Source organism: Volvox carteri, assembly GCF_000143455.1.
Source record: "Volvox carteri f. nagariensis unplaced genomic scaffold VOLCAscaffold_104, whole genome shotgun sequence".
NCBI classification, from domain to species: Eukaryota; Viridiplantae; Chlorophyta; class Chlorophyceae; order Chlamydomonadales; family Volvocaceae; genus Volvox; species Volvox carteri.
In genome coordinates, this window is record NW_003307647.1 from 237955 (window position 1) to 260603 (window position 22649).

A 22649-nucleotide genomic window follows, 5' to 3' on the forward strand; every position below is an offset into this window, starting at 1 on the left:
TCTACTCTCTACACATAGCTGCTTCACGATAAAAGCCCTAAAGAGGAGCCCTCTCCGTATCTAACAGGTTAACAGACGGACACGGGCTTAAAGCACGCAGAACAACCAAGCACTGAAGGAATAAAAGGGCGGAAATAAGGAGGATTTTGAGATTTAATACCAAAATTTAGTCATCATTCCGTACGCGTGTACGACCTGGATCTGGATCTTGGTGGGGTACGCCAATAGCCAGTCCCGCTCTTATCCACAACTAGGAAACCCCCAACCCATCCCACCGTGGGTGTTTTGACAACCAAACGCATTTCTTATTCCCGCCAATGGCGGCGCGGTCCGACTGCGCGCCACGGAGATGTGGAGATAACCGCGGTTCCTAACCATCATCCACCACATCTTTACATACGGTGGTGTTGCTGCTGCTGCTGCTGCCTGCTCCCCCTCCTCCATCTGCACCTCCATGCCCCGGGAGGCTGAATCTGACACGGTGCTACCCCAGCGCACCTGTCGTCGGACCGATGCGTATCCGGAGCACCAGCGCTGCGACCAAGGCGGCGTCACCTCCACCATCTGCACCTCCAGATCCGCAAGGGAGGCCTGGGGCTCTCCTGACTGGGACAGGGAGGCCGTCGCCGTCTCCTCCGCCGCACCCGCCGCCGTCGCAACCGAAGCTGCTTCAGCCGTCAGGCCGTCTTGACCTCGCGCTGTGGGGACGACGACGTTCAAGGCTAGGTTCTGGTCTTGTTGCCGCTGTGACGTCTCCTCGTTCGGTACGGCGGCGGGGGCGGCGGCGGCGGCGGCGGCCCGAACAGATGTAACGGCCGCCCAGATTCGCCTTGTGGGTCGCCGCGTGTCGCTCTGTCTGTCTGCCAATGGGTCCCCTCGACACGGTGGACCTGAATCACCCGGCGCAGGACCACCAGGAGGAACACCCCCACCTCGCTCCCCCTCATCCCCTTCCTCAGCCCCCCCGCGAGCAGCGCCACCGCCTCCACCTTCCTCTGCCGCTGCCGTCGCCGCCGCCGTTGTTACCGCCGTGGCGATCCCGACGTCGTCACCGCCGTTGCCGCTGCCGCTGCCTCCGCCGCCGGCAGCGGCGGCAGCGGCGGCGTCCTCCGTCGCCCGCAGGTCCCGCCGCCAATTGAGCAGGCAGTCCGCGGAAATCCATACTGGTTGCGCCACACCCACCACGGCCAGCGCTGGAAACACGGCCGGTAGAGCATGTCGTGCGGAGTCGTAATGGCCCTGCACAATGCCCTCCAGCAGCTCCCCCCTCATCACCATAAGCCGGACCCGCTTCAACCTCTCGGTCAAGGTAATGAATCCAGATGAGGGACCCATCGGCGGCGGCGGTGGCGGAGTGAAGCGAGGTGGTGGCGGGGCGGAGGGCGGGACGCCAGTGGCAGCACTGGTGCCGGTGTCCTGCATGGCGACGCCACCACTGGCAGTAGCGGTTGTTGTGGTGGTTGTAGCAGTACCGGACGAGGCGATACGGCGGGATGACGGCGGTGCACTCAGCTTCAGCGACGGGTCCCACGTGAAGCTAGCCCTTGCGGTCGCCACCGGTGTGCCGACAGCAGAAGACGCAGCGGCAGTGGCAGTGGCGGCGGCGGCGGCAGCAGCTGCGGCGGCGGTGCGGGTGGCTTCACCTGCCGCGGCTGCACCGACAACGGTGGCGGCAGTAGCACTTGCGGTCCGTTTGACAGCACCGGCGGTCTCCATGTAATCACCCGCAAGGGGCCGGGTTTCGGAGCCCTGTGTGGCGGTAGCCGTCGGGGGTCTCCTCACCGCCGGAACCCAGTTCCTTGCGGGCACTGTCAGCGTCGGCATCCCCGGGTCCTTAATCGCCACCGACTGAAGCCCCGTGGACGTCCCCAAACCGCCTTCACCTCCCTCATCTCCGTCAGCAACCCCAGGTGGGGGGCCAGTTACCGTTGTGTGCGCCACAGCCAGATTGTCGACGCCGCCGGGGCCGTTGTTGCCGACGCTGCCGTTCGCGGCCCGCACAGCCACGTCCAAGCTCAAGGCCATCACAATCGGACGTAGACCCGGCACATGGCCTCCACCGCCTGCCGCCATAGTGGCGGCCTCCTCCCCCTCCTCCTCCCCCTCCTCCTCCCCCCCCTCCCCCTCTCCCTCCGCGGGTCGTGTCTCAGCTCCAAGGAGAGTGCTGATCTGCGCAGCGACCCCATCCACATCACTGCCGCCACCGCCGCTGCTGCTGCTACTGCTACTGACACCGGCGGAGGCCTCCGTAACGGCCGCAGCCCCAGGAGGCGGCGGCGGCGGCGGCACCGCAGTAGCAGCAGCAGTCAGATCCAGCGCCTGCAGCGGTGCGGGACTAGCCCGGTGCGGAACCTGGGTTAGCCTTGCCAACACTATTTTCGTGGGGCATAAGCGAGTGCTGTCTTTTAGGCGGCACTCCACCACGTCCCCCAGCTGCAGCAAGTGGCGCCGCTTCGACGGCGGCGAGGTGGACAGGGGGTCTGAGAGGTCGATGGCGGCTGTCGCCGCGCGCATCTCGACGGTAATGCCGGTCTTGGCCGACAAGGCGCGGACGCGCTTGGCCTGAGGGGGAACTCGCGGGGAGGGTTTTGCAGGGTGGTGCGACGGAATGAGAGGTGGCGGGGGAGGCAGGTGGGAATCACAACATCATCAGTCAAGACCAGTTGCAAGTCTGGCCACATTAAAAAAAAAAATATATATATATATACATATATACATGCATTTAGGTAATATTACATTTAGGTACTTGTACAAATGCCGTATTATACGGAAATCCCTCCCTCTCTCCCTCCCTCGCATTCGGCTCCCTGCCCCGCATACCTCGCGCTACCATCGTACACCCCACCCCAACCCCCCGCCCAAGCCCCTTCTCTCACCCGGTCTAGATTCAAGACCCGCCGCCAGTCCGCCCTCAGACCCGCCGTCATGCACTCCATGGGCAGGAAACACAGCTGCCAGTGCACCTGCACCCCCGGGGTCACACGTCTCGCCGCCACTGCCGCTCCTGCTCCGGCGCCCGGGCGAGAAGCCATCGCCGCAGCCCCTGCGCCCGCAGGCCCTACTGCGGCACCCCCGGGGCCACCAACATCACCAACATCGCCAGCAGTTCCTCCACCTCTCCCGTGCGACACGTGAGCAGTAGCACTCGCACTCGCCACCGCCGCCGTCGCCCCCCCAACAGCGGCAGCTCCACCGGCAGCAGCCGCATCGTCGCCTCCGGCGGTACGCCCACTGCCCGCGGGTCGTTCCTTCAGGGTGGTGACTACCGGCTCTCCCCCAGCGTCCATGTCGCCTGCAGAGCCGGCTGGCGACTGGCCAGGGGCCTCGAGCTTCACCTCGCAATAGGCACCCCGCGGGGTGATGGCCACCACCCGGGCGAAAACCGTGCGGTGCTTATTCAGCTCCAATACCTAGGTAGGCAGGTAGGTGGGTAGATAGGTAGGTAGGTAGGTAGGTAGGTAGGTAGATAGGTAGGTAGGTGGGTAGATAGGTAGGTAGGTAGGTAGGTAGGTAGATAGGTAGGTAGGTGAGTAGATAGGTAGATAGGTAGGTAGGTAGGTAGATAGGTAGGTGGGTGGGTAGCAGGGTTCGACACCCCGTACGGGGCCCGTAAGTTTTTGGCCTTTTTTCGGTATCCCCGTCAGGGCCCGTAGGACTTTTCGGTGGCTCCCGTAAAGATTTTGGGGCGTGAAGCGCCCCGTACGGGGCCGCCCCCGGACCGGCCGAAGGCCGGTTACGGTGGCTCCCGTAAGGATTTTAAGGATTTATAAGAGGCCGTACGGGGTCCTGTAGGGGAGAGGACGGACCATATAAAGGCTTTCGCTGAGTGTGCCGTGTCCCCGAGTGTAATGGTTCACGAGAAAATAACGAAAATAACGATTTACAGGGCAAAAAAAGCAAAACGTCACTTTCCACAGCGTTTCAGCCAAGGACAGTGCCCCCGTAAAGGTTTTGCGGGCGTTACGGGGGCCCCCGTAAGGTTTTCGGCCGGTACAGGAGCCTGGTACGGGGGCCCCTCCGTAAGTAACATTTGGGGGTACGGGGGAGCCCGCAAGTTTCAGGAAGGTCAGTGTCGAACCCTGGTGGGTAGATAGGTAGGTAGGTGGGTAGATAGGTAGGTGGGTAGATAGGTAGGTAGGTGGGTAGATAGGTAGGTAGGTGGGTAGATAGATAGGTGGGTAGATAGGTAGGTAGATAGGTGGGTAGATAGGTAGGTGGGTAGATAGGTAGGTAGGTAGATAGGTAGGTGGGTGGGTAGATAGATAGGTAGGTGGGTAGATAGGTAGGTAGGTAGATAGGTAGGTAGGTAGATAGGTAGGTAGGTGGGTAGATAGGTAGGTAGGTGGGTAGATAGGTAGGTAGGTGGGTCGATAGGTAGGTAGGTAGATAGGTAGGTGGGTGGGTAGATAGATAGGTGGGTGGGTAGATAGGTAGGTAGGTAGATAGGTAGGTAGGTAGATAGGTAGGTAGGTGGGTAGATAGGTAGGTAGGTGGGTAGATAGGTAGGTAGGTGGGTCGATAGGTAGGTAGGTAGATAGGTAGGTGGGTGGGTAGATAGATAGGTAGGTGGGTAGATAGGTAGGTAGGTAGATAGGTAGGTGGGTGGGTAGATAGGTAGGTAGGTGGGTAGATAGGTAGGTAGGTGGGTAGATAGGTAGGTAGGTAGATAGGTAGGTGGGTGGGTAGATAGGTAGGTAGGTGGGTAGATAGGTAGGTAGGTGGGTGGGTGGGTGGGTGGGCACCATGTGGATTGCACTCAGCACTGCGAAGTTTGTTTTGTTATGTGGTCCCCATCCACAGGTCGTTTGGCGTCCCCGGGTGGGTGGGTGGGTCTGCGGCCCCGTAAGGGGGGGAGGACTTCCTGGCATGTACAAGCACGCACTCTCTCACACACACACACATACACGCATACATATACACACATGCATACATACATACCCGATGCCGAGCAACCTCAGACGAGGTGGTAAAGCGACTGCCGCGGTCGTCCACCACCTCCGTCACCTCCACCTTCAGGGCCGCAACCAGGTCCTCCCCGCCCGACAACTGCTCAGCGGCGCCGCGGCCATCAAACGCACCCGCCGCCGCCGCCGCCGCCATGCCCACGTGCTTGTCCTCCGCCTGCCTGCCGTACGGCCGTACCGACGTCACAGCCACCCAGGCACGCCGGAATCTACGCGGTACGGGCGCACCTGCCGTCAGAGGTGATGCCGCCGATGCCGCCGCAGGGCTAACCCCGGCCGTCGCCGCCAGCCCCCGTTCCGCCGTGTGCAGCTGCAAAGCCGCATCCGAAGATGCGTCACCCCACCAGCACAGCAGGTCCTCTGCCAATACCTCCACAGGTTGCGCCACACCCAGGGATTTCAGCCTCGGAACGTACACTCTAACTGCTCCCCGATGGTTGCGGCCGAGCACAGGCACAAAGGCCTCCAGCAGCAACCCCTTCTTCAGCAGCATACGGAGCCGCCGCAGCCGCTCAGCCGACTCGCCCAACGGAGGAAAGCTCTTCGGCGGTGATGATGATGATGATGATGATGATGGTGATGCGGAGGAGGGTGAGCCGTCGGAGGTTTCACTTGAAGGGGGGAACGAGGTGGAGGAGGAGGACGCGACGGGGGCACTGGCGCTGGACGTGGCCGTGTCCGGCCTGGGGACGAACGACGGCCCAGCTAGCGGCTCCCTGTCCCCCAGCCATGGGGTGTGTGCGGACCGCGGGGCTGTGGCCTCAAGGGCTGACGTCGCCGTCGCAGTATCACCCGTGGCAGGCCTCGCCGCCGCGCCGTCGCGTGTCGCAGCGGCGTCGGCGCCGCGGGCAGGCCCAGGCCCAGGCCCAGCCAAGGAGGTCATCATTCCGGCAGTCACTGCGGCACCGGCACCCGCGTTGACGGCGTCAGAAGCTGTCGGCCACGGCGCTCGGCCAGGTCGCCAGGGTCGTACGACAGACGTCCGGGTCCAGTTCCGGGAACTGGGAGCCGCTCCTGGTCCCCCCGCAGGGGATCTTGTCGCCGCCGGTGAAACTGCGGCGGCGTCGACGCTACTTGTGTTTTGGGTCGCGCCGCCAGGAGCGGCTGACGGCGAACGCGGGGCCTCCGGTACCCTGGGTCGCGTTAGCGGCGGCGTCGCCGCTGGCGGCGGTGTTGCAGGCCTCGTGGGAGGTACGGCGGTGGCCGCCGGTCCCGTGGGCTCTACCAGGACGGACTTGGAGCTGCGCATCCTGTCGGCCTTTCCCGCGGCGAGCAACGCCGCCGCCGCCGCGGCGGCCGCTGCCTCCAACTCCTTGGGCGACCTCGCCACCGCCGGAGCCGCCACGGGCGCCTGAGGACGTTTCACAGCCTCCGTCGCCTCCGCTGCGTCGGAGCTGCTGCTGACAGCCGCAACGGGTGCCTCGGTGGCCGGCGCTGGAGCCACCGGCACTTCGGGAGAGGCGGTGGTGGCAACGCCAGATGTGGTGGCTGCGCCCGCGCCCGTTGTGGGTCCTCCTCCCCCTGTACTTGTCAGCTGTTGCTGTTGCTGCTCCTGTTGGGGACGCCGCGGAGAGGAAGATGGCTTGTCGGCAGCAAGGCTTGCGCCCTGCGGCGTGAAGGACGCTTGCACCAGTGCTGCGCTTGCCTGACGGCTTGAAACCGAGGACCTAGCCAACGGCACGCTGCTGCTGCTGTTTCTGCTACTGTTGTTGTTGCTATCGCTGGAATTACTGTTGTTACTTCCGGTGTTAGCGCTCTGCCTAGTTGGCGGTGTTGACAGCAGCGCCTTACCCTCTACACGAGCCAAAGCAGCAGCTCGCGTCGGATTCGCAAGCACGGCCCGAGCAGCCTCCAACGACAAAGCTGGAGCTGAATCAGCAGCAGCAGCAGCAGCACCACCACCACCACCACCACCACGATCACCACCACCACGATCACCACCACCACCACTGCTGCCGTTGTGAACACCTGCTGCAACTGGTGGCTTGGCTTCGGGCGGTGATTGGCTGGCCGGTGCTGGCGTTACAGCTCCTGGTGCTTCGCCCGCTTTGGCAGAGCCTGGAGCCCCGCCAGGAGGGACACTGCCAGACCTGGGTCCGGCCACACTCGCGGTGGCAACGGGCCGCAGCTCCTCCGTCGCCTTGATGCTGTCGAAGCCGCCGCCACCACGTACCGGCTTCGCCAGCGGTACCACCGCCGCCGCTGATGCCGCTGGTGTTCTATTCCAGTCCTCCTCCATAAGGTCAGGTATCTCATCACCTCCCGCCGCGTGTTCAGATTCCGAAAGACCCCGGAGCACCTCCGCCAGGTCGTTCGTACTCAGGGTTGCACCCCCTGCGGTGAGACCCGCCTTTGCGGCGGTGGTACTGGCGCCGCTATTGCGTCCGGCAACTGGCCTCGTCGCCGCCACCTGCTTCGACGGCCTCACCAGCAGCTGCGGTGTCGGCTCCGCAGCTGACACTCCGAAACCGGCCGATGTACGAGTTGTTGTTGAGCCGCCGCCGCCGCCGCCGCCGCTCCCGGACCCCCCGGTGAGGTCGTCGCCGCCGAAGCTGCTACTACCCAGTCCGGCCGTGAGATTCTCGTCGTCCAAGCCGTACAGATCCTCGTCCCAGTCGCCCCGAAGCAGCTCCTCCTGATCCTTCCGCGCCAAGGCCAGGGATGCAGCCCGAGCGGCCGTTGAGCGGCTCTGAGAGGCAGCTGCACGCGCGCCTCTGCCGCCGCCGGGCCCCGCCGCCGCCGCCGCCGCAGCAGCCCCAGCACCACCGCCAGCCGTCGCCGCACGGGCACGTGGCGTGGGCCTTGACTCCAGGGATGGCACTGGCGTCTGATTACCTGTCGAGGCTGGCGGTAGGGACCAGTCATAGTCGTCGTCCTCCTCCTCTTTATCCGCTGCTCGCCAGCTGCCAGGGGACTGTGTTGGCGGCTGCCCCAGCAGGCCGCCCTCCTCTGCATCCCCCGTGGCCAGGTCGGAAGGGAAGAAGTCGGAGTGGTTCGGACAGGGGGATCCCGGGGGATTGTGGGGCAGGGGGAGACAGAGGGGAACAGAGGGCTCAGGGTTTGTTGACGTCGCGGTTGGGAGGAGTAAGGTGAGGGTAGGGAAGGGCGTTTCCCGCGTCCAGCTGAAGACTCCCAGCCCGCCACCAGCTCTCCGTCCATTTCCCCCTCAACCCCCCTCAACCGGCCCCGCCACTCCCGCAGCGCTTCCTCACCTTCGTTCCCTCCTCCTCTCCCTTCCTCTCTCTCATACACACACATACATACACACGCACCGAGACGGGCTGTTGGCAACCCCTCCTCCTCCCTCATAACCTCCAAGGACACCAACCCAGTGCAGCCCTAATGTGCACCCCCCCACACACCCAACCCCAACAGGGAGCCAGGGGGGGGCCCCAGCCTGCTGTCTGCGTCCTGACAGCAGACCAGACGGATGAAACGCCACCTTCCGCCACACACAGGAGCCAGAGTGAGTGGGACACGCACGCACATGTACGCACGCACAAACATACAAACATAGATACGGACATGCAAGCGAATGTGCGCCCACCTGACAGCAGCTCCTCCAGCAGCTGGGCATCACCATCTGCAAAGGCGTTGCGTACGGACGGCTTCCTTTTCGCCGTCGCCTTTGTGTTCGACAGGGAAGAGGAGGTGGAGGAGGGGGGTGCCGCAGCGGTCGGTCGGCCCAGCAGCTGCGGTCGAGCGGGCGTCAACCCCGCCGCTGCCGCTGCCGTACCTGACGGCGGAACCTGACTACGCAACAGCTCCGTCGTGGTCAGCGGTCGCTTACTGCTACTGCCTCCAGTAGACGAATTACCACTGACCCGCGGGTCACTAGCAGCGCTGCCATCGTCATCCACTTCGTCGTCCTCCAGCTCCCCGCCCAACGCCTCCAACAACTCCGCCAGGGCATCATAATCATCGGCTGCTGCTGCTGCTGATGATGATGATGATGATGAAGCCAAGCGGCGGCTCGCGGCCTTGCGGCTGTTGCCCGCCGCCTTAGGCCGCTCAGGTCGCGCCGCCAGATCCCCAACCTCCCCCGCCGCAGGACCCTCCGCCAACGCTCCTCGCAGCGCCCGTAGCATCCGATCGCCGTACTGGTCATTCACCGCCGCTGGGTCCACGAAACCAGGACGGCGATTGCCGTACTCATCGTACCCATCGTCATCGTACCGGTCGCCATCCTTATCCCCCGCCGCACTGGGACCACGTAATTGCTGCTGCACAGCCGCCACATCGCTCTCCATCATGCGATCCAAAATGGCGTCAACGTCGTCCAGGGGATCGATGACGTCAGAGGGCCGCCGGGGCAGCGACAGGAAGGGGTTGACCGTGGGGGCCGGCGGCGCCGGGCGCTGCGGGGACCCCGGCGCCCCGCCAGTGGCGGTCGGCCGGCGCAGTAGCGTGCCCGAGCCGCTGCTACTACTGCCACTAATGCTACTGCTCGCGCCTGGCGGCGGAAATTGCGGTTGGTTGTAGTCATAGGCCGCGGAGCCGTCGTCGTCACTGCCGCTGTCGCTGAACGGCTCGTCGTACAGGCTGCCGTCACCGTCGACGGTGTTGAACAGGCGCCGCTTGCGCCGCATTCGCTGCGACTGGTATCGGAGCCGGTCAACCTGCCCGCGCGTGTCCGCACATGCAGTGGATGGGTTCAGAGGGGAGAAGCGCGAAAGGGTCAAAAGGGCATCAGGTAACGAGAGAGAGAGAGAGAATATTTAATCTTTACTGTCACCGTGCGATGGTTCCACCTCGCCCCCTCTCGCCCCCTGCCTCCCCTTCCGCCGCGGTCCCAGCCATTCTAAAACCCGCGCGGCCCCCGTCCCTCCCCTCCCCTCTCCTCGCACCTACCCGTGGGTTGGAGGGCGGTGCCAGCAGTGTATCGTCCGGCAGTTCGGCCCCCCTGGAGCTGCTCTGTCCCCGCACGCCAGGGGGGGCCTTGGCCAGTCCGGTGGTGCTGCGGGTGCTCTCCAGTGCCGCCCAGTCGGCCTCCAGGTCCCCGCCCTGGGCGGATATCTGGGCCTCCAGAGCTGCCAAGTCAGCCTCTGAGGGGACCATCAGGCAGCGGCGGCATCACCCACATCACGTCATCATGACGTCACGGCACAGCTTTTGTTGTACAAGTGCAGTGCCGCATGCATGACCAGGCACCAAATTACACTGATGCGACATGAACACATTCGGTATTTGTTGATACACATGATGCAACAGTGTGACCATCATAATAAGTCAAAGGGTTGATCCTGCTAGGTGATCGGGAGCCTCGCGTCCTGATGCAGCCCGCTCTGCTCCTTTTTCCAGTTTAGTTGTGACTTCCCTTCCCCTGACCCCACCCTGGAGCTCCTCAAGCGTGCGCTGCGCCTCCTGCTCAGCTAGCTCCCGGAATTGGGATATAGAGCCCAGGCCCTGCGCTGCGAGGTACTCTTGCAGACCAGCGTCGCGCGCCCGCACCGCCGCCGCTGCGTCGGCGGCGGCGCTCAGGCGGGCGCGGCGCAGCGCGGCAAGCTGTTGCGCGCGGACGAATTCGGCGATGGCGGCGCTGTCTGGGTCCGCATCGTCTATATCCGGGGTGCTGTACAGCTGGTCGTTGGAGCCGTATCCCGGGCCGATGTTGTTGCCAGCGTCGGCGTCAGCGTCAGCGTCTGAGTTGTCATTGCCGTACGCACTGCCTCGTCGGGGGCGCCGGTTGCTCGCCCCGGCGTCCTTGGGCAGGCCGGGATATGAGACAGACAAAGGCAGGGTGAGGTTACGGTCTCGAGGGCAATGACTAACTGGACGGCTTGAACGGGAGAAAGGAAACTGGTGCATGTGGGAAGCATCGACATATGCAGGATGGAAGTTGGCGGGCTGCGGCGGCCAAAATGCTCGGAAGATAAATCGCCTTAATTATATGCCACCAATGTGCAATGTTCTTAATGGCAGCATGATCTAAATCTCAACTGGGCATAGCCTCGCCGTTTTAAGCGCACCCAAGAAGCTATGTCTACCTTTTTACGATTTGCACGTGTGATAACACCAAGCAGGTGGTGTCTGGACCATCGCACGCGGAAGTTAATCGGGTTTGCTCGCGTATGGCTTCTAGCCACTAACGTGCCGTGAGATCCTCTACCGATTAAGCGCATAGCTGCAAGCTGATGAATTATATAATATATATCAATTTATGCTCTGCGATGCAGCGGACTGTGTGTTTCAGAATGGGCACGGGATATGGCGACACACCTCAACACTAATGAGCTCTACCAAACCTGACATCCCTATCTATGGCATACGATGATACCGGGCATATCGCGTACTCCTATGTAGCTTACGTGCGGCTGCCATTGTGCACGAGGAGTGGTCATTGCCGTACGGGCTGGGATTTCCCTGGCACTGAGACCCTTACGTTCGTAAGTTCAGAGTGTATCACTGTACCCTTTGTTATTAACTGGGGCTTGTAACAACGTCAGCTTAATACCGAGAGCTCTGAGATTGCCCGAGTGACTCTTTGCATCGTCCCTTACGGCTGTACAATGGTTAATTATAATAATGTTAAGGGTTTGCAATCATAGCAGCTTAACCACCGCAGGACACGGGGTTCCCGCGAGGGCCCGCGGCCCCTTATAGCAAGGCAAAAACCCCGGTTGGCAAGCGGAGCTATGGCAAAAGCAGCTGCCATAGATTTAAACGAGGCTTTCTCACCACCTCCACAGACTACCGTAGGTTAAGGCGTTAAAGCGCGACCTACATGAAGCCCGCATCTGCGCGGCGCTGCCGATTCCAACTGAACCCATCCCTCCTCACAGGTTATCACGCCGCCAAATACATATGGGGACTTCCTGCCGTCGCTTTCTGCAAACCCTGCTGGGCCCGGGCCGGGCAGCGCGGCCAGCCAACGGCTGACCGGCCATGTCCGGGCCCTGTCAGCCTCCAGGGAGCGGACCTCCACCGGGAGCTCCTATGCTTCAAAGCGCCTGTCGGGGCCCGTCATGCCCACTTCAATGCAATCTCCCCCTTCCTCCTTGCCTTCGCCGCCCACCGGCGACCTCCCCGGGACCGGAACCGGATCTGGGACCGGGCCCGGGACGGGGCAACACAACTCCAAGCTCCCGCCCCTCAGCCATGGCTACGGCTCCAACAGCCCCAGGCGGGCTACCGGAACCCCCTCCACAGCCGCCTCGCAGTCCCATCCGTCCCACGGTGATAGGCAGCCCCACGGGACAGCGCAGGGGGAAAAGCAGTCAGGCCCGCTCGTAGAAGCCATCCAGCCGCTCATTCAGCACCCCTCCATGCTTCCGGGACCCACGCCAGCATCGCACCCTTACCAGCACAAGCGCAAACCTCCGAGCGCCTTCATGCGCAACAACCCCATGTTACAGCAGCTGGAGATGGGAGCGGCGGGGGCCGCGCACCAGCACACCCAGACACAGCAGCAACACCATCTGCGCAGCGCCAGTGCCGGCAGCACACGGCCCCAACTAGGTCCCCTGTTCGATAGCCCCCGCTACGGCGGTGCCGGCGGTAGCGACGGTAGCGGCGCCGAGGGAGCCTACGGAGGGCTCCCCAACGAGCTGCAGGCGCAGCAATTCGCGCAGGAGGTCATGGCCGCGGCGCAGGCGGCCATGGCGCAGGGTAAACTTCATCAGGCTTGGGGGGGTGAGGAGGACGGTGGTGCTGCTGGCACTGCCTTCGTGTCCGCTGCACCTTGGGGCGTCAGCAGCGTGAGTGACTTGGAGGCGCTGGACTCCATTCTGGATCAGTTGGTGGTGGTGGATGCGCGCATGCGGAAAGCATTGCTCAAGGGCCCGCTCATTTCCTTTGAGACAGTGGTCCCGGAGCATGTCATGTACCCGGCCGGAGCCGCAACCCGGCAGCAGCAGCAGCAGGAGGAGGAAAGGGACCGGACCTTCATCACCGCCGTCAAGGGTGTGGCGGATGAGGACGTTGCCGCAGCGGCAGCTGGGCAGGAGGAGGGGGCCGGCGGCGGGGGCGCTGCCGCGGAGCAGAGCGGCAGCACCAGGGGCCTGGGCTTGCCGCCGCCACCGCCCAGTCCGGCAGAGCGTGAGGCATCTTCCTTGGGCGGGGCCTTTTCTCCTGCCGCTGCCCCCTCCGTCTCTGCCTCTGCACCCGTCTCAACGCGGCAAACCACGCGGCCCGCAGAGGACTACCTTGCGGACTCGTCCCTGTTCCCCGCCTCCATCCCCAATCCCGGCATGCATCCCACATTCACACGCGCCTACCTGGCGTCCAAAATGGCGGTCAAGCCGCAGCACCTGCCGCCGCCACCACCTGCCACGGCGGAGCACTTGCTGCGGTCCCGGCCGCCGCCGTTCATCGCCGCGCCGTCGTACGACCAGCTGTGCTCGCAGATCCGCGACGTGCAGCGGCAGTACACGTGTGGCTCGTCGCGGCCAGCGGGGCAGGGGGGCGGCCCCCCAGGGGGGACGGGGAGCGGCGGCGGCACGGCGGCAATGGGCGGCGCCGGCTTCACCGCCGCCATCGCTGCGGGCTTGCCCGTCGTCCCCCCTTCCGCTCACCAGTACATTGCCGGTCTGGACGGGCCCACCCTGGATGAGGTGGTGGCGCACCAGGAGCTTCCCATCAGCTTGGTGAGGAGGGGGGTCAGGAGGGGGGGTGGAGAGGGGATAAGGCGGGTGGTGAAGGACGTGTTTAAGGGCTGCGGCCTACGGCAGCGTGGGTCGGTGTGTCTATGGGTTGTTGTCGCGGACGCCTGCCTCGGCCTCTATCCTGCGAGTTGGAGGAATATGCTTGAGGTGGGGAAGGGGTTTCCTCTGGCGCTGACCTGCTGACCTGCTGGCCGGCAGGGAAGCCCGGCGCTGCGGCCGCCCCCTATCGACTGCTAGCCCTGCGTCGTCCCTTCCCTTCCCTCCCGTTTTCACAGTTACCCTACTTCTCCCGCGTCCTCATCGCGCATTTTCACCTTTCCCCCACCCCACCCCACCCCGCACCTGTATTTCCCACCTGACGTAGGAGCGGGTAAGGCCCACGTTCGTGGCACTCAAGCAGAAGGCCAGGAGGTCCGCATCGCCGCGGCGGCGTCCCTTGAGCCCCGGGGGCGGTCGGGGGATGGAGGGGCAGGGCGGGGGTGCACATTAGGGGGGCACCTTCACGGGGGCCTTGAAGGAAATGACGTCAACGGGACAGACAGCTGCACGTGGATAACGCGGCTCGGGAGGGAACACGGGTCGCGTGTTTGCTTTGCAGCGTTTTAAGCGGCAAATAATGTGACGAGTTGCGGTTTCGTCGTCATCTTGGCGAGGCAGGTAGGTAGGTTGGTAGGTAGGTAGGTACCGTGAGGTCGCTACGTATTGTGAGACTGGTGTGGGTGTTGGTGTTGGTGGAGGGAGGTGAAGAACAGGTGCGTCTGCAGGGGGGCGGAGGGGAGATTGCCGAGAGGGGGTGTGTGTTGAGTACCGACGGAGGGCGAATGCGGGGTGTATGCGCGGGTGTATGCGCGGGGGGCCGCGAGGCGATGCCAGTGGCGACTATGTCGGGGGTGTCATGAGGGCTCTGGGCGCGTGGCAACTTGCTGGCTGGTGTCAGTGGGTAGCGAGGTGCAGGGTCTGTAGGGCGCTGAAAGGGCGCCACTGCATGAGGTGGAGAGGGGGGGGAGGTGGCGCCGCATGGGGTTCCATGTGATGTGAGCTTAATATTTGTGTCTGTGTGGTGGGACGGGACGGGGCGAGGAGGGTAAGCGACGACACCTGGGACGCGGCTCTAGGAAGGGGCTGCTGTGCTGCAACGCTGAGAAAACAGTGCTCGGGTCGGGTATCTTCCCGTCAGCCGCAATTCAGTGTTTTTTTGTGTGTTTCCATCACCCTCTCCGCCCCCTCCCCCTTGGCTTCCAACCTCGCCAGCGTCGTCCGCTCCGTGACGTGATGTGACGGCACTTTGGAGCTGTAGAGGCGGAGGCGCGGGGAGCTCCATCCCATGTGTTTCTGTTCCGTGTGGGACGCGGCCTCACACCTTGCTGGTTTTACTTTGCACACTGTTGTAGGCACGCGCATTTGAAGATTTTACGTCCGCTATGTGTGCCAGGTGCCCACGGGGCAGTGTCCCGGGGCTGCTGTCGCCCCCATTCCACAAGGCCGCTTACTCCAAACACCTTCCACCCTGCGGCCCTCTGGCGATTTGGACATCCATCCTTGCAGCATCACATCCATATCTAGTAAAGGATGCGGCAACTTGCAAATTCACAGCTTGCTCCTGCCAGAAAGGGTTTATAATTGAAGGGTCCGTGCGGCGATTTACTAAGCCCTAAGGCCTAGCTAACAAGGGGAATGCAGTCAGGGTCAATTGTCACATTCTCGGGTACCCCGACTTAGCCCATCGAGTGTCCGCATCTTCATCCAGTTGTACTGCGGTAACCCACCCCGCAGTCCGGATCTCCCAGCGAGCCCCGCAGACCATCCCCGCTGTCCGCATTCCCGTGACCCCGTTCCCCAATTCGGATCTAACCCTTATAATGCACACCTCTGAGCTAACTGGCTCCTACTGCTTCGCGTCGTGGCTTGTTCAACCTATCGTAGGAACACACACACACGCACGCACACACACACACACACACAAAGCGCATACCCTAGAATACAAAGCTATAGGCGGGAAAGGGAGGACGACAACACCATTACCAAACCTTTCCACGCATGTGGCGACGACTGCAAAGCGCCCAGCCCTCCATCCCCGGCGGCATCTACACCACCCGCCCACAAGCCCCCCACGCATGCAGACCGGCTGCCTGCGCAAACTGTGCTCATTATTGACCAAATCAACCTTTCATTGCGGCCACCTGCCTCACCACCTTGTAAATATCCCCCAGCCATCTGCTGCCTCTGGTCGCCCGCGGGTAGGCTCTGCTGCGGCAGCCCGGCGGCTCGGCTGGCTGAGATGTCCGTGTTCACTGATCCAGATGATCCCGAAATCCAAATCTGTCCAGGGACGCACACAGGTGCCCGGTTACCACAGCTGCCCTCCAGTGTAGCTGTGGTCGTGGCCGTAGCCGCCACCAGATGAGCTTCAACCGCCGACGGCACCAGTGTGCGAGCCCCACAACAGCGTGCAGGGCCAGGTGGTAATATAATATAGGTGGCAGCCTACCAGCTCTGCTAAGAGAGCTGGCGAGGAGGTTGCGGAAGTCGTCCTTGGTCCTTCCAGACCTATGCTATGACTGCATCCACCGATTTACTGCGCGAATTAGCTCCTCACTAGCGATGTCCCCTCCCTCCCTCCTCCGCCCCTCCCTGCCTCTCTAGCTCTCTACCCTGCGCTCTGACTGCATAGACGGACTGCATGTAATGTCGTCCCTCCTTCAGGTAATTGAGAAATACTTTGCAAAGAACGACTCTGCGCGTCCTGATGTCAAGTCTATGTGCACTCCCGTTTCCCCTGCAATTCCCCCGGCAATTCCAAACGGTGCGTCGTACACGTGCCTGAAACACATCCAGACAGGGAATGCGCAAGCTTTGTGTCTGTCTGTCTGATTGGTGCGGCGCCGCCGCCCTCCTGCGCCTCCTCCACTTCCTCACCCCCTACCTGTCCGCCCTCATCTTCGCACCGCCTCCCCTCCGGGCCCCCCTTCCTCCGTCCTCTCGCCGCTTTCATACGCCAAGTAAACACCTCCCAGGAGAGCCGCGGCGCCCGTCAGGAGAAACGGCAACGCTGTGTCCGCTGACCTTCCCCTCACACGTCTGGCAGCCTCCTGGGCCTGATGGACTTGCAAACTCAGCTTCTCCAGCATTGCGCGATACTCCTTCGCCTGCTTCACCTGCTTCGCAGCCTGCTCCGTCTCGTACCTGTGCACAAATAATGCGGACGACATGCGGACGACTACGTATTATAATAAAAAAATTATTCCATTTCATTTTGAGCGACAGGATGATAGTTTTTCTTGCGCGTTCTCATGATATATCTATCTATTTTGGACAGCTCTCGGCCCTTGGCCCTTGGGCCTCCCCCTCATCCCGGCCGCCCTGTGGGCCGCCAGGTTACACCTTTGGAGGGTAACGTGCAACTTCCCATCAAAGGTGGTGTGTCAGACACACGTACTGATACACAAACACACAATAATGTGCTTGTCACTCTCAGTACTCAGTGTGCTGAAATAGCATAGCACACAGGAACAGACAGGGCCAGCTACATCATTCACCCACCGCGCATTCCTACTCTAAAACCTTACAGGCAGCAGAGCTGCTCGACCTCCTTCCCTCCCACAGAAAGACCCCCCCCCGTACCGGTGCCCCCACCCGCCCGCCCGCTGACCACATTTTGGTGCGCTATGCTGGGGGGGGTGCGACCCGATATGAACGAAGGAGTGCGCCTGACAAACGAACCCTGAACCGTTCACTTAAGGCCCAGTCAGAAGTCCTCGACCAGTTTCTCGCCCCCAAACTCGTATCATCATCGTTATCAGCAGCAGCACCACCACCACTGCTACCCGTTCCATAACCCTCCCCCTACTATCCCAAGCTCCCCAAACCACACCACCCCACACACCCACCTACCGCTTCATAGTCACCCGCAGATGACGTGCGGCCTCCTCACTCTTGTGGACCTTGGCAATCAGCTTTCCCACCGCCGCGCGATGCTCCTCCGCCTGTTTCGCCTCCTTTGCCGCCTGCTCCGCCTCGTACCTGTGCGCGAATATAATGCGGGCACGCGCGCGGCGGTGTCGCGGCTGTAGTGGTGTCGACTGTAGGGAGAGGGAGATTGCACACACGGGGGTTACCCCCGTCTGCAGACCCATGCAGAGGGGGGTGCGTTAGGGACCAACGCAACTATTACGTCGTAGCTAGTCAACAGCTGCCTCAACCCGCCCACCAACCAACAACTACTACGCCCGTACCCCCATGAAATCCTCAAAACGCGGCCCGCGCCCGGACACCCAACCCCCGCCGCAGCCGGAGCCCAGCAAGCTCCAAAACAACGTAATCAACCCCCAAGCCGGAGGTGGGAGGCGGGAGGTGCAAATAAGGGGGGTCATCATCAGGGGCAACCCACATACAACCTCCCTAACCCCCGCCCCCTTAATACATAACTTGCGAGCTGACCAGGAACTAAGTTGATGCGCCGTTGATCCGCTAGATTTGGTTGGATGCTGGTGGTGAGTTGCCGAACCCAACGAATACATTCTGAAGTCGGATGGGGTGACGGATTAGGGTGCCCCTCTAGCAGGGGAGAGCAGGGACTGCCCGGGAAAGGGGCCGCTGGCGAAGTTAACCACCCTGTAACAACATACATACATACACGCCTTAGCAGTTGTGGCTGATGCATAACACGATTACTGATGATGTATTATCGACCGCCAACCTCCAAAAACTTCCATTCACATGGCCAAAAAAGTGTGGTAATGATGGATGGTGCTGTATGGCATGATAAATCGTAGAAATGACAATGTGTTCAAATGGCCCAGAAATCTCCCACTCTATAACAATTCAACATGGCCAAATTCCCCAACACCCCGCGTATGCTGGGGAATATTTTTAAAATCCCATTCCCATAAAACCCTACCCACCTGTCCAGACCAAAACCCCGTCTCCCCACCTCGAACAGTCGCGCAGCCTTTGGAAGGCCACCGCTACGCCACCCTACACACCCACCTACCGCTTTATCGATCCCCGCAGATTACGTATGGCCTCCTCGCTCTTATGGGCCTGAGCGTTCAACTTGCCCAAGGCTGCGCGATGCTCCTCCGCGTACCTGAGGACGAACATGGGGGCAGGCAGATGTGTACGATACGTCACGTACAACAGCATAGCGTTCCGCAGGTTTTCGCTGTTTGATGTCGTTTGGCCGCTCCAAAGCATTTGGCCGTGCTCAAGTCAAATAGGTATAATAATTATTATATTCTACATATCATAAAATGGTAAATAATATAATATAAGGTATATACATATATATAATCATGCACCTGCTGTAAATGGTCTGTAAATATTCTCCTCTGAATGCGCCATTCCGCCACCCACTGCACTGCGCTGCACGCCGGCCCCGCCCACCTACCCCTTCACGGACTCCCGCAGCCCCTTTGCGGCCTCCTGGCTCTCATGCACCCGCGCAATCAGTTTCTCCAGGGCTGAGCGCTGCTCCTCAGCGTACCTGAGGACAAATGTAACATAACAGTGGCCATGTGACGTGTTATGTACGACATGTATTGGAGACCGAAAACACACGTGCTTTTGCTACAGGCTACAGAAATATCTCCACTCCGCGGAACCGTTTCCATCAGCACCTGGCAGCTGGGCCTAACGGTTTGCTAGAGATACTGTCCCACAGACGCTTCAGGACGCAGAAGCGCAGCTTGGGAATTCGAACCGAAGGTGAAGTTTTGGATGCTCCGGAAACCTACCTCGCAACATGTTACTACAATAACAAGAAAAGAAGGCAAGTTTAGAATATATATCTCAGCGTTTACTAGTTTATCAAATAAAAACATTAGCATTAGCACTGTTAGTGTTCGGGCGATGGAATTATGGGCTTCAGATACCATCCAGGTATTAACGCGCCATGCACGAATGAAAACCAACTGATAACCACCAACCCCTAACCTCCCCGATCCCCAACCGAAACCCCTAACAGCACACAAACCCGCAATCCACCAGTCACCCCAAATCTCTCCCACATCGCCCACATGTCCCACCTCACCGCTGAATCGACTCCTGTGCCACCTGGACAGCCCCTTGGCTCCGTAGCACCTGCGAACTCATCGTCTCCAAGGCCGAGCGCTGCTCGTCAGCATACCTGCAGACACGAATGTACGGTGCGGCAATATGATGTACGTACAACATACGCCGTACGAACGCTAATGCTTTCAGCAACGCGGTAACAATAGGTCGTGGGATCCCACGGAGGTCGCGAAGTCTTTGTTGGTGGTAAGCCTCGTTATTGGCAAGATTGACGATTTGCCTCGAACCTTAACTGCGCTCGTGGCTCTCCCCGGCGCCACGAGGGATCCTGACGACCCCCAGCGACCAGGGATAAACCCCCTGACCCGCGGAGTTGATATTCGCTGTGAAGTACACAGGCCACCCCTCAGACCACCGCCCTCATGTCCCACCCACCGCTTCACCGATTCCCTCAGCGCGGTGACGACGTCCTGGCTTTGCTGGGCCTGCATGTTCAACTTGTCTACAGTTGTCAGCTTTTCCTGCTTTTCCGCCTGTCCCACAGCCTGCTTCTCCGTCTGCTCCTTCACCTGCTTTTCCGTCTGCTCCTTCACCTGCTTTTCCGCCTTCTCCTTCACCTGCATCGCCGCCTGTCCCACAGCCTGCTTTTCCGCCTGCTCCTTCACCTGCTTTTCCGCCTGTCCCACAGCCTGCTTTTCCGCCTGCTCCTTCACCTGCTTTTCCGCCTGTCCCACAGCCTGCTTTTCCGCCTGCTCCTTCACCTGCTTTTCCGCCGGTCCCACAGCCTGCTTTTCCGCCTGCTCCTTCACCTGCATCGCCGCCTGCATCTGGGCTTCGTCCTCCGCTTTCTTTGCCGCCTGCCCTTCCGTCTTCTTCGCCGCTTGTCCTTCAACCGGTCCCTCCGGTTGCTTCGTGGCCTGCTTCTCCGCTTGCTTCCCCTGAGGCTTCGCAGCTTGCTTCACCGCCTGCCCCTCCCCCTGTCCCTCCGCCTGCGCCTCCGCCTCCGCTTGATCCTCTTCCTCCGCCTGCTCCTCCGCTAGCTTCGCCTTCACATTCGCCTTTATTCGCTTTGCCGCCTTCTTGGCCATTTCTGGCGTTCAGCGGGGCACTTTAACAAAATTTCAGCACCTACAACGATAACAGCGCAAATGCCACGCCTCTGAACGCATCGTACAGAGGGGTATGATATGCGGGGTCCATTGTCTCGGCCGGATGGTGGCCGGGTTGAACTGAAAGCAGTACTCACTTACGCCGCCTTTTCCAGCTGATGCACGAATGTGTTTATCTAGATCGCACAAAACACTTCTCTTTAAGCCGCTGGATAGCACGGATCCTCGGTCGGGTCCAGTAAAATCCAGGATGGACCGCAGTTTGCTCGATCTAGCTCGGATCTGGGAACTAACCGGGAAATTATTGGGCGTTGCGACAGGAGCCTTGATGGTGCAAAAGCAAAGCCTGCGACTGCATCTTCTAACCATCTATGCACGCTTGGGAAGAAACCGTAAAACTACTGTTTACGCCATAAGGTATGTGGTTCTGTATATGGCTCTGGCCGGCGGGTGATTGGTTCATCGCGATGGATGGGTAAAAGGCCGTTAGGACAGTTAGCTACTGGCCGAAAGCTTTTCAGCGAGCGCGTTCCTGGCGCGTCTCGACTTGCACCGCTGCCCGGCATGGCATTCATATGCAGCAACCTAGAGGATTGCACATATCTATGGCAGAAATTCAGAAAACCTGGAGACTTTTTGTCATAATATTACGCATGGAAGGACGTCCAGCTCCGAAGCTAAAGTAATTCGCACCAGCGAAACGACTTGCCATGCACAACTTCACACAAAACAGGTGGAAAAGTTTGAGACAAGGAAAAGACATTAAATTGGAGTTCGCCGAATAATCGGCGAATAAACCCACAGCATACCGAATGTTCAGGTAACGGCATGTAACCGAAAACGGTCAAAAATAGAACCCCGAATACTGGTTACCTTATACCGCTTTAGGACGCTAGCAATCATTTGCTTTCTGGGGTGTTATTGGGTGAACACGCTTGCTTGATGAATGTGTATAGTTGGTGCGCGAAGTCCCGCCCTGCATACCACGTAGGCGGCTCAAGCGCCTTCACGGCCTGGGCGTTCAAAAGCTGTGCATTGAATGCATCTAGAACTGTACGCAGACGCGCTGATAGTGATGGTGAACTGCAGAGACCTGGCATGCAGCTGTCGGGTTCCGTGGCAGTGCCGTGTACGAGGCCGCATGTCGTACTCTGTGTATGCAGGGATCGCACATTTTACTAAGTGCTCGAAGCCCGTCAGGTCTGACAGCTTAATGCTTTTTCAGTAGCGACCACCGGTAGTGACACAGTACTGTGCCGGGTGGTCACAGTTAAGAGAGGTGCTCCGAGAATTTGGCGGGCCGCAGCCGAGACGCCGAACCTCTGTTGGCGGTCTGCCCACTGCTGCTGTGGTTTCTTGCATTGCATCTTGACGGGCTCACCCTTTTGGCTGACTAGAAGAATTCGTACAGGAGTATGCCAAGGAGATTCCGAATAATGGAAAGAAGCATTTGTTTTGATGCTATTACCAAGAAGGGAACCTGTTAGCAAGACCACGGAGATGATGCACCAGCTGCGGAGTATAGTAACAAGAAATGAGCTTGGGTTTCGACCGCGTAATTGTGCGTAATTGCGCCTTGGGCCTGGGACCCCTCAGGCTGAAGTAACAGCTGGGTAGGCTTCACCACGTCACAAGCTCAGCTCACATCAATGCAACCTAGATTGCAACAGCTAGTGAGTCGGCAAGTCCGGGATGTGCACATGACCCGGGGGAAGCGCTGTGCATGGCAGCATCTAGCGGCAGGTCGGATGTCGAGCCCCCCGCGCCATCCTTCACCCGTAGCTCTCAAACACCCCCCCCACACTAGGGTACACAGACATCCATGCATTCAACACTGTAGTTGAGCAGTACATGCGTACGGCAGTTGGGAAAGGGCAGCCAGGGGGGAGCAATACAGTGGGGCCAACTACCTACCTACCTACCTGCCCACCTGCCACCGCCACACCAGTATGGGCAGTCTAGTC

General features: G+C 60.7%; 3 protein-coding genes across 3 annotated transcripts in view; 1 reads left to right on the forward strand and 2 right to left on the reverse strand.

Annotated features, from left to right (window-relative positions):
• The window catches only part of VOLCADRAFT_100088 (uncharacterized protein), a gene marked incomplete at both ends in the record, with an annotated part of 13042 nt that extends 2270 nt beyond the window's left edge, over window positions 1-10772 (reverse strand). The window contains 10 exons of the mRNA XM_002958737.1: window positions 276-334; window positions 499-756; window positions 1183-1416; window positions 1783-2562; window positions 2877-3410; window positions 5011-7913; window positions 8512-8590; window positions 8789-9583; window positions 9816-10009; window positions 10298-10772. Of these exons, the coding sequence (XP_002958783.1) occupies window positions 276-334; window positions 499-756; window positions 1183-1416; window positions 1783-2562; window positions 2877-3410; window positions 5011-7913; window positions 8512-8590; window positions 8789-9583; window positions 9816-10009; window positions 10298-10772 (6311 nt within the window). The remainder of the gene's footprint in view (window positions 1-275; window positions 335-498; window positions 757-1182; window positions 1417-1782; window positions 2563-2876; window positions 3411-5010; window positions 7914-8511; window positions 8591-8788; window positions 9584-9815; window positions 10010-10297) is intronic.
• Window positions 10773-11224: 452 nt separating this feature from the next.
• Window positions 11225-15278, forward strand: VOLCADRAFT_108313 (uncharacterized protein; the record flags this gene model as incomplete). Its single annotated transcript, XM_002958721.1, has 4 exons — window positions 11225-11350; window positions 11747-13549; window positions 13932-13978; window positions 14819-15278. The coding sequence occupies 4 exons, from the start codon at window positions 11225-11227 to the stop codon at window positions 14838-14840; spliced, it is 1998 nt and encodes a 665-aa protein (XP_002958767.1). The 3' UTR covers window positions 14841-15278.
• Window positions 15279-16266: 988 nt separating this feature from the next.
• Window positions 16267-20664, reverse strand: VOLCADRAFT_100090 (uncharacterized protein; the record flags this gene model as incomplete). Its single annotated transcript, XM_002958738.1, has 7 exons — window positions 16267-16387; window positions 16631-16750; window positions 17459-17587; window positions 18558-18653; window positions 18954-19049; window positions 19596-19691; window positions 20012-20664. 7 exons carry the CDS (start codon window positions 20662-20664, stop codon window positions 16267-16269), a joined length of 1311 nt encoding a protein of 436 aa, XP_002958784.1.
• Between the last annotated feature and the right edge of the window lie 1985 nt (window positions 20665-22649).